Source organism: Pelobates fuscus, chromosome 12 (genome assembly GCF_036172605.1).
Source record: "Pelobates fuscus isolate aPelFus1 chromosome 12, aPelFus1.pri, whole genome shotgun sequence".
NCBI lineage: Eukaryota > Metazoa > Chordata > Amphibia > Anura > Pelobatidae > Pelobates > Pelobates fuscus.
The window spans coordinates 12298273-12316518 of NC_086328.1; the positions used below are offsets into that span (position 1 = coordinate 12298273).

Genomic DNA, 18246 nt, shown 5'->3' on the forward strand with positions numbered 1-18246 from the left:
CTTATCTGCCGTCACATTCTATGTTTCTATGTTTCTATGACTACTCTTAGCAACTCACTGTTTAGTGAATAAACCCCAGATCCATCTAAGTGAATGAAAACACAGTAAAATCACATCCTGATCTTTCGACATTTTTCATCTGGAAGGACTGTGACAAATCCTGTGACGGACACTGTGAGTGCGTGTCTGGCTGTGTGTTTGCATGTCATTCACATACGGAAATCATCCAGCTCCGGTAACAATTTGCATAAATACAAATTGAGAGGTTCTGGCTGGGTTTGGGAGAATCTCTGTGTAAGAAGGTTTATGTAAGCCGTGCTCTTACCTATATATTACATCATCATGCCAGTAGGTGTGCATGTGAATGTATGTACACATATTCCCTCGAATGTAAGCTCGTTCGAGCAGGACACTCAACCCCATCTGTTCCTGTGTTAGTCCACCTATTGTATCGCACTGCAGATAATAGCTGTTGGTTGGAGCTTTATAAATATAATAATAATAATAATGTGTCCCCTTTCTTTTTTTGCCCTTTTTTGCCTCTCCTCCCTTTATTTCTCTGTTTCTTCTACTTTTCTTTTTTCTTTGATGGTTAACTGAGGTAATAACTTATAGTAGGACTTCTGCATGATTCACACCTGGGTAATGTGAACGGGAGATGCTAAATAAGACTATATACTCTGTTACCTCACTGTATACTTCCTCACTTCACTGTACACTCTACTACCTCACTGTACACTTTGTTACCTCACTGTACACTGTGCTACCTCACTAAACACTCTGCTACCTCACTTTACACTCTGCTACCTCACTATACACTCTGCTACCTCACTGTACACTCTGCTACCTCACTGTACACTTTGTTACCTCACTGTACACTCTGCTACCTCACTATACACTCTGCTACCTCACTGTATACTCTGATACCTCAGTATACACTCTGCTACCTCACTGTATACTCTGCTACCTCACTATATTCTCTGCTACCGCACTGTATACTCTGATACCTCAGTATACACTCTGCTACCTCATTGTATACTCTACCTCACTGTATACTTTGTTACATCACTGTATACTCTGCTACCTCACTGTACACTCTGCTACCTCACTGTATACTTTGTTACCTCACTGTATACTCTGCTACCTCACTGTATACTTTGTTACCTCACCATACACTCTGCTACCTCACTGTATACTCTGATACCTCAGTATACATTCTGCTACCTCACTGTATACTTTGTTACCTCACTGTACACACTGCTACCTCACTGTATACTTTGTTACCTCACTGTATACTCTGCTACCTCACTGTAAACTATGTTAGCTCATAATATACTCTGCTGCTTCACTGTAAACTCTGTTAGCTCATTATATACTCCGTTAGCTCATTATATACACATGGTATTGTGGTCAAACGCAGACAGCAGAGTTTGCTTCAGTAAGAGATTATATGTGAAATATATTTTATTCTCATTATGTCACTCCAGAAATTCTGAACCCACAACTCCCATTAATCTCAGTTTCAGGCTGGCTGGTGTTTGTGAATGTTATTGTTAGAAAGCCATTTGGTTACTAGCAAATCCTGTTGCCTTATCTCTTCCCTCTCTCCCTCCATCCAAGGTAAACAGCATACGACTAGCTTTGTGAGATGTATTTTTTATTCTCCCTTTGCCCCATTATCTCCTGTCACTGTTAATTATCCTGCGGATTCTTCTCAACTCCCTATTTAGTAGAAAGGCTCCGTACGATGACAACGCACTCACTCGCAGTCATGACGAGACTAAGAGAAGACTTAGCGCAACAGTGAGAATGTCTCTGCTAGTTTTGGAGAGGCTGATCCGCGAGCAGGGTCTCAAAAGTGAATCTACCCTCATTCTTGCGCACTCTTTTGTTTTGCGTGTGTGTGTTTTCTCTTTCATGTTATAATAAAGCGGTCTTGTTGAATTTGTCGGAGCCAGGGGCCAAGCTGCAGGGTGAAGGCTGACTCTCACAATGTGCTGACGTTTGACAAAGAAGAATGGAGTCACCAGAGGCATACTAATTGTGCGGCACAATGTCGCCGTGAAGTTCTTTGCTATGCGTGAACAAATCATTGCGAAGTTCATGGAAGGGGGGAGGGAGGGACCACTAGCTGTGTCTTCCTATATATAAAAAAAAAAAAACAGCACATCTACAAACTAATACAGAACGATTCTTAACACTGGATAAAAATACAAAAAAAGTATTTAAAGTAATATTTACTTATTTTCTATTTCACTAAGTATAAGTCTTTTTTTCCCAATGTTTTTTTATGTTTATATATTGCTTTCTTAAAACAACAGCACACGGAGAGACAAAACAATAAAAGAACAGCCAGGTGCAAACCATATAAGCACTCGCTCAAGTGCTTTAAATATTCAAATGTATATAGAATATAGAATGCACACCATAACAATCTCAAAAAAAATATTTAATTTTTATTATGTACAAAAAAGTACCAGGGGGGTTTGGTGACTCGTGTTTCTGTCTGAGGCTTGTAAGGATTTTTGTGGTAATTTATTACTATTATTTTATTGTATCTGCCTTTACTTCTGTTACTTTGTTTATATTCATTTTTTCTTATATGTTTTCATTCTGGTACTTTTTTTGTACATAATAAAATGTAAATTTTTTTGAGATTGTTATGGTGTGCATTCTATATTCTATATACATTTATATATTGCTTTCTTCACATGGATTAGCCTGACTAAAAAATATTTTTTTTATTTTCAATATTTTAACCAATTAACACTTTTTTGTGGGTAGGGTGGGGGGCTTTTTTAAAATCATGTTTTAGGCACAAATCTGACACTTGTCACCTGATTTTGGTACAGTTATAAAAATGCAACAAATATCACAATGTGATTTATTCATTAAACCAAGCACTTTGGGGGAAACCGCACGCTGACAAAAACTAAAAAAACAAAAACAACACACAAAAAAAACATAAGGTGAATTTATAAAAAAAATAAATCACACACTCTTAATTTTCCAGGTGTATTTTATATATATATATATATACACACACACATATATTTTTTTAATGGAACTAGATTTTGCCATTTTTGGGTTTCAGTTTATTTGATTGTTATGTAAATGATCCCTTAATTTTTTTTTTACAAAATATAACAGCCAATTGAGGACAGGCAGTCTGGCATCTGCTGGTAATATTCTGCTCTAAGCACAGAAAACAGGAAGGGAAAGTGGAAGTGTGCTTTTATTTTTGGGCACAGATTTCTACAAAAATCTGTAAACAAGACGCAGCTGATTATTATTATTTTTTTTAGATGGGGGTTTAATGACTAAAAACTGTAAATTCTGTTAACCCGCAACCAAAGTGCAATACGTAGACCCAAACAGCCAAAGTGTGAATTAGTTTGTTCGATTTGTGGTGAGGTCGGTGACACATTGATGTCGACTTAGATGAAGGTGATCTTCATAGCAATGACATCATAGGGACTTAGAATATTGTAAGTGGGAATTGTGGGGCCTGAAATGTATTCACACAGGGTTTTTAATTAATTTTATTGCCTTCTATTGAGTGGATTCCTTTAGGCACCTAAGCTGCCTCTAACAATTTAACTTTGTCCCTTACTGTCCATTACATTGTGTATGTCATCGCTAATTGGAGGACAAGCTGATAACGTGGTGGGAAAATACATCACAATGCAAAAAAGTGCAAGTGGAGAAAATTGAAAAAAAATTACAAATTACAAATTAACAAAAATACAAAAAAATAAAAAATAAATACAAATATATATATATACGGAAAGCAGAAGGGTGTTGAGGGGTCCCTAAGTTTCTAAGTTTTTTGTTTTTGTAAAACCAAATGAAAATTATCCCTTCAAGATATCAAGATCACGTTCACTTTAAAAACACCTAAATTGGTTAAGATAAACAACAGATTTCTGTGTGTCTTATAAACAGTTTGGAAAGCACGTCTCTAAGTTCAGTAGATGGTCATTTGTCAGAGTGACACTTTTAATACAATTCCAATTATTGATATAGCACTAACGTGTTCTGCAGCGCTGTACAATACATAAAACAAGCCAGATACTGAATTCTAATAAAACACGTTTAACCTATAGGCACAGTAGGAATGGAGGGTCCTACCCAATACACCTTTTCTCACTTTTCTCACTGTGTATTTCTGATGTCGTCCTGCAGTGTACACATATATGTGTCTGTGCCCTGCAGAGTACACTGTGTGCCTTATACACTAGAAAAAAATCTCTGTGCTATTTGGCAACAATGTCGGCTAAGCGCAGCTTCTCTGACATTTCCTGCTCAGCAAACAGCAATCCAGTTTTGTCTTACGTTAAACTAAGTCAACTTGCGCACTAGGTTTACAGAGAACTGGATGCCCAAAGGGTAAAATCACAGTGCAGACAGAAGACAGGTTGCTTTAGGTCCAAAGCCAGGCAAAATGATTGGGATTTGCTGGTAATCTTCTTAGGGGGAGATTTTCTGATGAGGCAAGCAGCCGCCTTATCAAATTAATTCCACCCGAGGTGTTCAGCCCCTTTGATAGTCGCTGGCAGAGAGGCAAATAGTAGGGGAGGAGGGATATCCAATTCCTGGTCCATGCATGTGCTCAGAGTGCCACGGAATAAATAAACAGGTTCAACAAACTTACACTTAGTTACAGGACTTCAAGTCAATCACCCTCAGCCAGCCAAAGGATGACGACTCTAATCTCATAAAATGGAACTATCATGAGAAACTCGCTTTTTTATCTTGTAGCATGATAGCTAAGGCTATCTTACCAATGTCTAATGTCAGTTAGTGTAATATTGGGCATTTATTATCCCCCTCCCCAGCTTCTCTAATGTCAGTGAGCGAGGGTCAGTGTCCTCCTCTAAGCAGAGCATATCAGGCTGCTGTCACTGATCCAAACAGTTAGACAGACCAACTGCTGTCTGTAGAATAATCAGGGAACACGGCGGCTCATACTGGAGGGAACACGGCGGCTCACACTGGAGGAAGTGATATTAACTAACATGAAAAACCTGTTTAATAAGCTGATTTTGTTTTTGTTTTAGTTACCCTTTCCAGTTCCACAAAGTGTAGGTAAGCCGGATGTACGGTAGTATTGTATAAGTCAGGTAAATCTGTACATGTTTAAAAGGTTGCAAGTGAAAACCAAATCTGGTACTGCGTCACTATACTGCGGTCATTATACTGCGTCATCATACTGCGGTCATTATACTGCGGTCATTATACTGCGTCATCATACTGTGGTCATTATACTGCGGTCATTATACAGCGTCATTATACTGCGGTCATTATACTGCGTCATCATACTGCGGTCATTATACTGCGTCAATATACTGGGGTCATTATACTGCGTCATCATACTGCGGTCATTATACAGCGTCATTATACTGCGGTCATTATACTGCGTCATCATACTGCGGTCATTATACTGCGTCATTATACTGGGGTCATTATACTGCGTCATCATACTGCGGTCATTATACTGCGGTCATTATACAGCGTCATCATACTGCGTCATCATACTGCGTCATTATACTGCGTCTTTATACTGCGTCATTATACAGCGTCATCATACTGCGTCATTATACAGCGTCATTATACTGCTTCATTATACAGCGTCATCATACAGCGTCATTATACTGGTTCATTATACCGCGTCATTATACCGCGTCATCATACTGCGTCATTATACCGCGTCATCATACTGCGTCATTATACCGCGTCATCATACTGCGTCATTATACAGCGTCATTATACTGCTTCATTATACAGCGTCATCATACAGCGTCATTATACTGGTTCATTATACCGCGTCATTATACCGCGTCATCATACTGCGTCATTATACGGCGTCATTATACCGCGTCATCATACTGCGTCATTATACCGCGTCATCATACTGCGTCATTATACCGCGTCATCATACTGCGTCATTATACAGCGTCATTATACTGCTTCATTATACAGCGTCATCATACAGCGTCATTATACCGCGTCATCATACTGCGTCATTATACGGCGTCATTATACTGCTTCATTATACAGCGTCATCATACTGCGTCATTATACCGCGTCATCATACTGCGTCATCATACAGCGTCATTATACTGGTTCATTATACCGCGTCATCATACTGCGTCATTATACCGCGTCATCATACTGCATCATTATACCGCGTCATCATACTGCGTCATTATACTGCTTCATTATACAGCGTCATCATACTGCGTCATTATACTGCGTCATTATACCGCGTCATCATACTGCGTCATTATACGGCGTCATTATACTGCTTCATTATACAGCGTCATCATACTGCGTCATTATACAGCGTCATTATACTGCTTCATTATACAGCGTCATCATACAGCGTCATTATACTGCGTCATTATACAGCGTCATCATACTGCGTCATTATATCGCGTCATCATACTGCGTCATTATACAGCGTCATCATACAGCGTCATTATACAACGTCATTATACTGCTTCATTATACAGCGTCATCATACAGCGTCATTATACTGCGTCATTATACAGCGTCATCATACTGCTTCATTATACAGCGTCATCATACTGCGTCATTATACCGCGTCATCATACTGCGTCATAATACAGCGTCATTATACTGCTTCATTATACAGCGTCATCATACAGCGTCATTATACTGCGTCATTATACAGCGTCATCATACTGCGTCATTATACAGCGTCATTATACTGCTTCATTATACCACGTCATCATACTGCGTCATTATACCGCGTCATTATACCGCGTCATCATACTGCGTCATTATACCGCGTCATCATACTGCGTCATCATACTGCGTCATTATACCGCATCATCATACAGCGTCATCATACTGCGTCATCATACTGCGTCATCATACTGCGTCATTATACCGCATCATCATACCGCGTCATCATACTGCGTCATTATACCGCGTCATAATACTGCGTCATCATACTGCGTCATTATACCGCGTCATCATACCGCGTCATCATACCGCATCATCATACTGCGTCATCATACCGCGTCATCATACTGCGTCATCATACTGCGTCTTATACTGCGTCATCATACCGCGTCATCATACCGCATCATCATACTGCGTCATCATACCGCATCATCATACCGCGTCATCATACTGCGTCATCATACCGCGTCATCATACTGCGTCATCATACCGCATCATCATACTGCGTCATCATACCGCATCATCATACCGCGTCATTATACTGCATCATTATACCGCGTCATCATACTGCGTCATCATACCGCGTCATCATACTGCGTCATCATACTGCGTCTTATACTGCGTCATCATACCGCGTCATCATACCGCATCATCATACTGCGTCATCATACCGCATCATCATATTGCGTCATCATACCGCGTCATCATACTGCGTCATCATACTGCGTCATTATACCGCGTCATCATACCGCATCATCATACTGCGCCATCATACCGCATCATCATACCGCGTCATCATACTGCGTCATCATACCGCATCATTATACCGCGTCATCATACCGCATCATCATACCGCGTCATCATACTGCGTCATTATACCGCGTCATCATACTGCGTCATTATACCGCGTCATCATACTGCGTCTTATACTGCGTCATCATACCGCGTCATCATACTGCGTCATCATACTGCGTCATCATACTGCGTCATCATACCGCATCATCATACTGCGTCATCATACCGCGTCATCATACTGCGTCATCATACTGCGTCATCATACCGCGTCATCATACCGCATCATCATACTGCGTCATCATACCGCATCATCATACCGCGTCATCATACCGCGTCATCATACTGCGTCATTATACCGCGTCATCATACCGCGTCATCATACTGCGTCATCATACCGCGTCATCATACTGCGTCTTATACTGCGTCTTCATACTGCATCATTATGTATATCAGTAATGTGCGCTTGGGTTAGGCGGTAACTGCTTTCAAGATGACGTGGATTATAATTTCCATGATTCTGGCTTAGAGTGACGGTACTCTTATCCTAACTACCCTCTAACCCAGGGATCCCAAACTTTAGGCAAAAGATAGCCAGAGAATCATGGGAGATGTAGTTTGTCTGGAGAGGGCCTGAGATGCTTGCTCTAACCCAGGGGCTCCTTTAACTACCTAATGACAGCACAGGGTACAGCAATCACACCCGACATTAATAAAATGATGCAATGATCACACTGAAGATATTTAACCCCTTAAGGACCAAACTTCTGGAATAAAAGGGAATCATGACATGTCACACATGTCATGTGTCCTTAAGGGGTTAATTGTCAACAAGTTTAAGTCAACATATTTAAAGGTGAAAAACTGATATTTTTTTTGGGGGGGGGCGGGGGGGTATCATTGCTTAACAGAGCGTGCTGTACATTCCCTATGTTAGGAGAAACATTTATCTAACAGGCCGCCTAAGTCTGGGCTGTAAAGGGAGTTTCTAATCTGGGAATTACATTTTGGTGAGGGGGTGGGAGTGACAGACAGACCATGTTTCCTGCAAAAATTTGTCTAAAAAAAAAACAAAAACAGTATTCTCTCTAAGAGTATGAAGTAGCATTACTTCCAATTGTATTTGAAGGGATCGGTGATATCTAGCTGGCTTAACAGCTTCAGTAATATTTGTTTTTCTTGAACAAAGATGTACACAGCCTCAAACGCATGTCTGATCCACAGGTTCTATCATAGAAAGCTATGAGAGAACGTGTAAAAGACATTTCGGATACTGAGTACAGGTGATGTCACAGAGCGGAGTCATGGGACTAAAATCTTTAATTCTCTTTGTTCTGCAAATCGCTGCAGTAACAATGAATTGGATGAAGGGAGTTGAGGACTGGACTATCATTACACCAGAATTTATGTTAAGGGTACATAGAATTAAGGTGAGTAAAATGTCCCTTTAACCCCTTAAGGACACATGACATGTCTGACACGTCATGATTCCCTTTTATTCCAGAAGTTTGGTCCTTAAGGGGTTAAGGGGTTAAACCTACCCCGGTTGCAAACTATTGGTAGAAAAGCTGTTAACAGCATGAGTGCTATTGTTAAGATCAGTGGGAGATAGAGTGTTCTATTCTTTGTGCAATATGATGTCACTGCTGCGTTTATAAACAGGTGTGACAACATATGACCACACAATGATGTCATTATGTACCCGTCGATCAGTCCTACCTCTCCCCAGCTGGACAAATCCCAGGATAATGATCAGACACAGGGCAAGCAGCTTGGCAGCGGCAAACGCATCCTGGACTCTTGTAGCTGCTTTGACACTGTAGCAATTGATTGCTGTCAGCAATACTGAAAGACAGGAGAAAGCAGACGTTAATTATTTAGAGAACACTCAAATGTTTAAAAGGTCAGTTTAAAGGGACACAGTGAATCTTCATCAAGCAACACATTCAACAAGCAAATGTCAGAAATACAGAGCAGACAAACACAGACACTGTGCAAACAAATTGCTAGGGCGGTAAGGAAAGACAAAATATCACAAATAAGGCAGTGGATACAAGGATTAGTGCCTACGCAGAGGTGGTAAGAGCATAAACATTGAATGTTAAAAATATATTATAAAGGAGTATAGGGGATATGGCTTGTGAGGTTTATTTTGGACAAGAGAAAATATATTTTTAAATATTTAATTGAAAGCAAGATTTGTAACGTATCAACCAGCTGAAAAACTACCTTTTTACAACCTCTGATTTAAAAGCGATGTCCCTTTAAAGTTTTTAGGTTTGTCAGTTAACAATTTAATAAAAAAATCTCTGTGATTTTAAACATAATTTAATGTATGCATTATTATTTGTGGGTGCATATACTACATCTTCATAATCAATGACCGGCATTAGCATTTGTTGCACTATCTGTTTCATTACTGAGGGCTTAGGCAGGATTTGTTTCTGTACAGGGCACCTAGTTTTGGGTAAAGTTTTAAAGAGAATTTTTCAATGTGAAGACCAAAGGATAGATCGGGGTCTAGCAACATACCTAGGTATTTAAAAGGGCAGACTGCTGTCAGTGTGCTGTTTGAATTTGTTTCCGATACATGGTTGATGATTTTGTAGTTTACGTAATTTAGGTACAATTCCAAAGATCATTGTAACAGTTTTGTCAGTGTTTAGGAAGAGTTTGTTATCCGTTATTTTCTACCTCTGTGAATTGGTTTTGGAGCACAGCCTCGAGCTGCGGTAGATTGGTTTTATTAGCATATATACTGTTAATAAATGTCACAGAGCTTGATACAATAAGTAAAAGTTATTACAATGCCGCACTGACAGGGATAAAACAATAAAACAGATTTTGGGAAGCTGTGCCCCTGGGATTACAATTTAAAGAGAGATAAACCATTACACCCAAAATCCTCCTTGGCTCACGTATGGCAACAGGAGGGTTAAATGTTAATGACTTCCAAGATCCTGAAAAAATTGGGCTATCATTACCATATCTTGGACTACTATACACTGACAAGTTTATTCATTTGAGTGTGAATTTCCCATTTTTTGGTCAAAATTATGGGTGTGGAAATATTCTGTTTCGTTTTAATTTTGACTATTTTTGAACTGAAATTCACTTTGAATTTACTCTTTCGTGAATTATCTCTGTATGCTAATCAGCTCAATGTCCCTACCCCAGATACTCTCTAAGCCGCTGCCAGTATGTGCCCTTAGATCTACGTTATGACCCATGTCCTTGTAAAATCTCCTAATCTCACCAGTTTTCAGAGCTCCCAAACAGGGCCCCTGACACTCTTGAGTCTTACCGTACTGGGCTGATTTGTGCCCTGAGACTAAAACAATGCCCATTTATATTCCTTGGCAGGTAAAATGCTCCTAAAAGCCAATTCCTTGTTTGGGTCCTGCCAGTAAATAGACACTTTCCATAGAACACAGCTGGTAAGCATTGTTTCAGCGTCCCCACTCATGTAAATACTCCAGCAAACAATGACAGGGTTAGAGACACAGCATCTTATTCCACAAGACTGACTGCATATTGTTCCTTGTCAAAGAATTTAGGGCCTGGCTGCAATACAGAGCCATGTATGTCTATATAGTTTCGGCTCTGGGTCATTCACCTTAGAGATAACACTAATGTCTCTCTGGATGGCAGGCTAGATCCATCTCAAACCCTATTCTTTTGTGAAATCTATATTTTATATCGGATACGAGGACTGGCTAATCAGATACCGCCGTCCTTTTTTAACCCCTTAAGGACACACGACATGTGTGACATGTCATGATTCCCTTTTATTCCAGAAGTTTGCTCCTTAAGGGGTTAAACGTCTGTTGGGAGTATTGTCCTCCCGAGGGAGATTTCTAACCTTCCTTGCTTAAAATACAAAGTAACATTTGTCACTGTCACTGGAATTGCCAGAAACCTTTACGTTCTGTTTCTCGCTGCTGGGGTTAATACAATACCTAGCGTGAAAAAAATGCTAAAACCATAAAACAGAATGCTATACGTAAAGTCTAATATAAAATCTGTTTCAGTGTATTGCCTGATGGAGTTACTATCTTGTTTCCGCTGTAAGATATGATTACTCCACGTTCTCTGAGCCACGTGTGACTAACGGATATCCTCTGATAGGGAGATTGTGAAATGTCAAGCTGTTAGTTTGTATCAGGGCGGACTCGATCCCCACCAGTGACTTTTGAAGAAAACACGGGGAGGGACAGATCACTGACTCAGCTCTACATGGAGTAAAACAGACGGCCACTGTTTATCATATAACAGACATCCTGCATGACGTGATAACCCCATTCCCTGTAAAGCACTCCAGTTCAGAGAAAGCCGGTCCACCACCTTCTCCTGGACACATATTCATTCTACACTCTGTTGGGCGGTTCATGAAAAGGGCTGCCCTATAGCATGTAACATTCCTATGCTGCAGAATTAAAATCAATGATGTTATCATTACCAGGGTTCCGTCCCTGCAGTCTTTCTTTTTAATTATTTGTAACGCAGACAAAACAGGACTTTAAAGGGACACTATAGTCACCCAGACCCCGTTATCTTAATGAAGTTGTCTGGGTGCAATGGCCCAGTCCTTTTAAGCCTGCAATGGGAAACATCGCACTTTTGAGAAACTTTAATGTTTACATTGCAGGGTTAAGTCCACCTAAGCCTTGATGCATGCGCATTACGTCCCAAATGCTCCCTTGATGTGGAACACTGTATTGGACCATTGCAGAGGAGGTTATCCCTCCTATGTGATGTTGCGGAAGGTGGACAGTAAATGTGTAAGTAAAAGTCTATTTTGTTTTTTTATTTTAATATGTGGAATGAGGAGGTGGCGCTAGTAGTCACTAAAATGGAATGTCAGGAGTTCAAAGTGAACTTAAAATTTCACATTTTATTCCTACACTCCTGAACTGGAAACCCAGAGATTCACTTCACATTTTAGTGACTGATTAACCTGTGTACACTGCGTGCAGAATTATTAGGCAAATGAGTATTTTGACCACATCATCCTCTTTATGCATGTTGTCTTACTCCAAGCTGTATAGGCTCGAAAGCCTACTACCAATTAAGCATATTAGGTGATGTGCATCTCTGTAATGAGAAGGGGTGTGGTCTAATGACATCAACACCCTATATCAGGTGTGCATAATTATTAGGCAACCTCCTTTCCTTTGGCAAAATGGGTCAAAAGAAGGACTTGACAGGCTCAGAAAAGTTAAAAATAGTGAGATATCTTGCAGAGGGATGCAGCACTCTTAAAATTGCAAAGCTTCTGAAGCGTGATCATCGAACAATCAAGCGTTTCATTCAAAATAGTCAACAGGGTCGCAAGAAGCGTGTGGAGAAACCAAGGCGCAAAATAACTGCCCATGAACTGAGAAAAGTCAAGCGTGCAGCTGCCAAGATGCCACTTGCCACCAGTTTGGCCATATTTCAGAGCTGCAACATCACTGGAGTGCCCGAAAGCACAAGGTGTGCAATACTCAGAGACATGGCCAAGGTAAGAAAGGCTGAAAGACGACCACCACTGAACAAGACACACAAGCTGAAACGTCAAGACTGGGCCAAGAAATATCTCAAGACTGATTTTTCTAAGGTTTTATGGACTGATGAAATGAGAGTGAGTCTTGATGGGCCAGATGGATGGATTGGTAAAGGGCAGAGAGCTCCAGTCCAACTCAGACGCCAGCAAGGTGGAGGTGGAGTACTGGTTTGGGCTGGTATCATCAAAGATGAGCTTGTGGGGCCTTTTCGGGTTGAGGATGGAGTCAAGCTCAACTCCCAGTTTCTGGAAGACACCTTCTTCAAGCAGTGGTACAGGAAGAAGTCTGCATCCTTCAAGAAAAACATGATTTTCATGCAGGACAATTCTCCATCACACGCGTCCAAGTACTCCACAGCGTGGCTGGCAAGAAAGGGTATAAAAGAATAAAATCTAATGACATGGCCTCCTTGTTCACCTGATCTGAACCCTATTGAGAACCTGTGGGCCATCATCAAATGTGAGATTTACAAGGAGGGAAAACAGTACACCTCTCTGAACAGTGTCTGGGAGGCTGTGGTTGCTGCTGCACGCAATGTTGATGGTGAACAGATCAAAACACTGACAGAATCCATGGATGGCAGGCTTTTGAGTGTCCTTGCAAAGAAAGGTGGCTATATTGGTCACTGATTTGTTTTTGTTATGTTTTTGAATGTCAGAAATGTATATTTGTGAATGTTGAGATGTTATATTGGTTTCACTGGTAAAAATAAATAATTGAAATGGGTATATATTTGTTTTTTGTTAAGTTGCCTAATAATTATGCACAGTAATAGTCACCTGCACACACAGATATCCCCCTAAAATAGCTATAACTAAAAACAAACTAAAAACTACTTCCAAAAATATTCAGCATTGATATTAATGAGTTTTTTGGGTTCATTGAGAACATGGTTGTTGTTCAATAATAAAATTAATCCTCAAAAATACAACTTGCCTAATAATTCTGCACTCCCTGTATACACCTATATTGGCCATACGCAGGTTCATAGAAAAGTGATCATTTCATCAGTGTTAGCCATTGTTTTGGTATTTCATTTATAACAATAAAATTAGGATGTTAAATATATTTTGTCTTGGATCTAAAAATGACTAAAACCAGTCAAAAATGTTAAACTGGAAAAACATTCATAACTGCAACAAATCACATCTGTAATAATGTACGTTGTATATAATCAGGGCGAATGCCAAGGGCCTAAACAAGGGTCTCCGTCTGCCCCGAGTGCTCAGTGATAATCTTCCATCTGCTCACATGGAGGAAAGAAAAGAAAGGCACAAATCCATTATTTCTGATAATGACTGCAAGCTCTTCAGGACAGAGTTTCAGTTTAGAAATTCTACATGGATGTGTCCGCTCTACGTGTCTAAATTAACTGAGGGGTTTCTCTCTCACTTATGATGAATGTTCTGTTTCCATTTGTTCTGCACTGATCTGATGGATGGATGGATAAAAAAAAGAATACAATGTCTATGGGAACAATTAAAAGAAACATTGAAATCACTGTACAACAGAGCTTAGAGTCTAAACAGGTTTACCTGTCATAGAAAGGGACAGTATTTGAAGAAAGTAGATGATGGAGGAATTATGTGGGTGGGGATGCATTCCATTACCGTGACTCAACCACAGGCAGAGAGAGCATTCACACACCTTGACAAAAAGACTACATCAGCAGAAAGAGACAGTGCGCACTCTAATAACCTAGCAAGCTTCAGGGAATCTTAAAAGGACACGATAGTCACCAGAACCACTATAGCTTAATGTGAGGATAACCTGTCCCTGCAGGCTTTTTGATACAAATACTGGCTTTTCAGAGAAAAGGCAGTGTTTACATTGCTCACTAGGGACACCTACAGTGGCAGTCACTCAGACGGCCTCTAGAGGTTCTTCCTGCGTCAGTGCTGCACTGTGCAGCACCTACGTTCACACTGAACATTCCCCATACAGATGCATTGATTCAATGCATCTTTATAAGGAGATGCTGATTGGCACAGCACTGTATATTGCCACGCATGCAAAATAGTCTCCCAATGCTTTCCTATGTGTCAATATTGGATTGGCTGAGATCATCAAAATTGGTTGAAGAAGCCTCAATGAAGAAAAGGTAATTAAAATACCTTTTAACTCTCCAGAGAGGGGGGCCCAACTATCCCAGCACTATAGGGTTAGGAATACATGTTTGTATCCCTGACACCATAGTGTTCCTTTAACCCTTACACTAACAGGGAGCTGTCTGGTAAACACTATGTGTATTTCATTATCTATATAGTTAATAAGGGAAAGAGTGAGATAGATTAGATAGACAGACAGACAGACAGGCAGACAGACAGACAGACAATGGCAGTGAAGACTTGCTAAGTAGCACAGTATGTTTATAGGGCAAGAAACCAGTCTACATTCTAGTACACACCCAGATGCCAATTTAAATGCAGTTAACTATTTGTTGTATGAGGAATTACCAATTTTACAGATTATGCTGGCAGGCTGGGAATCTGGATTCCCCAACATTGCTGCTGATTTCTTTTAAATACCTGTTTGCAAAAAACTCTCTAAATAACTTTAGAGATTTTATGCTATTTTATGTCCTAAAAATAATAATGATAATCAAATACAGATTTTCTTTTTGCATGTACATTTCCTGAACACCAATAAATACATATAATTTTTTTTCTGTAAGAATTCAAATAAATACTAAAGATAACATTGCATGTCACCACACTGATCTTTTATTTGAAAAGTGCTAGGTGGTGAAGTGGTTAACGGTGAGCTGTGTAAGTAGCGGGAAGATTTCTATGGTTTGTTTGCACACGTGACTTTAATGTATTCTATTTAGCTCAGTCTCTGTGAATGGGCGAAAGCTTGAATTTCCCGTCTGATTATTTTAATTCCTTGGCCAATGTCCGGGACAGCATTCAGGCCTTCCGATCCCACCAAGAGGCCCTCTGATTCGCTTTTTGTCTACGATTAGTGAGCCGCTTCTAAACTGAAGCAGACAGATGGACTGCACCCCACGCTCGCTCGCACACTAAATCATCAGACGCAGAATCCATACTTGGGGAATGCACTCCAAGAACAAAGGGTTAACTTTAAACCTGAGATAAAGTCAGGTTTTTAAATGAACAATTCTGGGGCAAGGATCTAAAAGTGTTGCAACTGGCGGGAACATCTATTGGTTTCCATGGTGAATAAAGCTTGGTCCGGAGGTGTTCTTATAAAGTATAGCCCTTAGTCTAATGAGAGCGTAACATCTGTGGGCCATGGTACCTATGGTTGTTTTTCTTATACTAAGTATGGCACCCACATCTCGCATCCTTATGACACTGTATGTGTCCGAACATTCCTGCGCATTCGTTTGGAACGTGCACACCTGCACCTTCTAGAGATAGCAGCTTGACGCAGCCTTAACTTATGATGCCCTTTTCTATTCCTTTAATCAGCCCCATGTCTCCAGTACTATAGTGCCCTGCTGTAGTTATATTATCTGTGTTTTTTTGGTTATTCCGCCTTGTCAGTTTAATGTGTGTCTTTCATTCTTATCATTATGCTTTCCCTGATCTCAGCTTGATTTTCACAGATTCTTGGAGTCCCTTCTAATAAGGTATGTCATTAAATCTATCCATAAACCGTCCTATTCCTAACATCCCTATTATTTCTCCTTCGTTACATTTAGGCCTGTGCCCTCCGAGTGTGTCTCTATCAGTCCGAGTTTCTCCCACTGGAATACTATAGATAACATAGAGATGGGAACATTAAATAAACAAATCTGGGGACGTCATGTCTTGTTCACTACAAGACCAAAATCAGCTGATTCAGCTATTAATAAAAGGGATATTGCATTATACTCAGCTAGTGGAAAATCTCAGAGTACACAGCATCGCTCGCTGGCAAAACAAGAAAAAACGCCTGGGGTCTAACATGTCAATGGAACGTCAATAAACGTATGTTTAGAAAGACCTAAAATAACTGTTAGAAAACCCATTATTAATGCCACTCACTCCCAATAGCGTCTGCCTTGCAGACCGAGGATAACCTTGCAGCTGTCCAGCTAGCAGACCTCGTCAGGCTCTTTAATAAGAGTGCCTGCGTGCATTAAAACAAAAAACGCCTGTGTACAGTACCCTGACATCAGGATTGGAACGCAGATGAGAGCTGTGATGGGTCAGCCTGCACTATTCCAGTTATACAGCTCGCTCCAGGAGACATTCTAAGCATTCTGCACAGAGATCGCACGGAGAGGTGTAAGGAATAGAATGAGTTACTAGAGAAGCCGTACCAGCGATGGCCATCCTCGGCGTGCTATGTATTTGTGACCAACATTACCGAGGAGGAGAGGTGTGCCATCCTCTACCTGTCGATCCTACAGATATGTGAATTTACTAAGTTCCTGAGCAACTAGGCTGAAGCAATGTAGCAATTCCTCTGAAACTGCTATGTTTGCATCTAAAGAGTTAAAACCTGAGGGACCTGGCACCCAGACCACTTCACTGAGCTGTGTCCCTTTAAATATACAATATATCTATTTGTGATGTTTCAATGTTTATTTAAAGAAGAAAAAATATACTGACTTATATCGACTATAAATCTGAATCTTTTCTTCTTTTAACTAAATATCTAAATATACCGAATGCTGCTTCCCTTCTAGGAGCGGAGTACAGATGCTTCCGGCAGTCAGACACATTTTTAAGTCTTTTAAGTCTGCCTCGTTCAGACTCCCTGCTGCTCAAAGCTGTTCATGTTTTTTCGAGTCACAAGACTGGCTCAGCATGTTGTGTTGTCACTGACGATTAAAATCCAGGCAGGCCTCATCTTCTAAGGCAGAACTCGTTTTTTGGGGTTGGAAGGTAAACTTTCCCTGCAGTGATAAGTTTACAAAAGCTTAGGTTAAATCAGAGCCTGGCCAACCTTTGAAAATACAATGGGTGCGTGCCAAAACAGAAGCAATCTCACTACTTATTTCAAAAGAGTCTGAATCTGCACAAGAGGCGGAGATGTCACAGTAAGAAAAAGTGAGGACTTATAGTGCACTAAGAAATTGCCATTTATCTACCAATTGCAAGAAACCATCACGCATGCACAGTCAATTTTACTAGAAAATTAATCAATCCCCAAATTTAGGATGATCTTCTTAGAACTTGCAATATCTATCTACTGCGATTCTTCTTTGATTATCCAATTAAATGTGAGATCAGTCGTGTGTAAA

The 18246-nt window shown here is 40.2% G+C and overlaps 1 protein-coding gene across 1 annotated transcript in view; it reads right to left on the reverse strand.

Annotated features, from left to right (window-relative positions):
- The window catches only part of SLC7A5 (solute carrier family 7 member 5), a 45664-nt gene that overhangs the window by 21072 nt on the left and 6346 nt on the right, over positions 1-18246 (reverse strand). The window contains exon 2 of the mRNA XM_063438046.1: positions 9223-9348. Coding sequence (XP_063294116.1) covers positions 9223-9348 — 126 coding nt within the window. The remainder of the gene's footprint in view (positions 1-9222; positions 9349-18246) is intronic.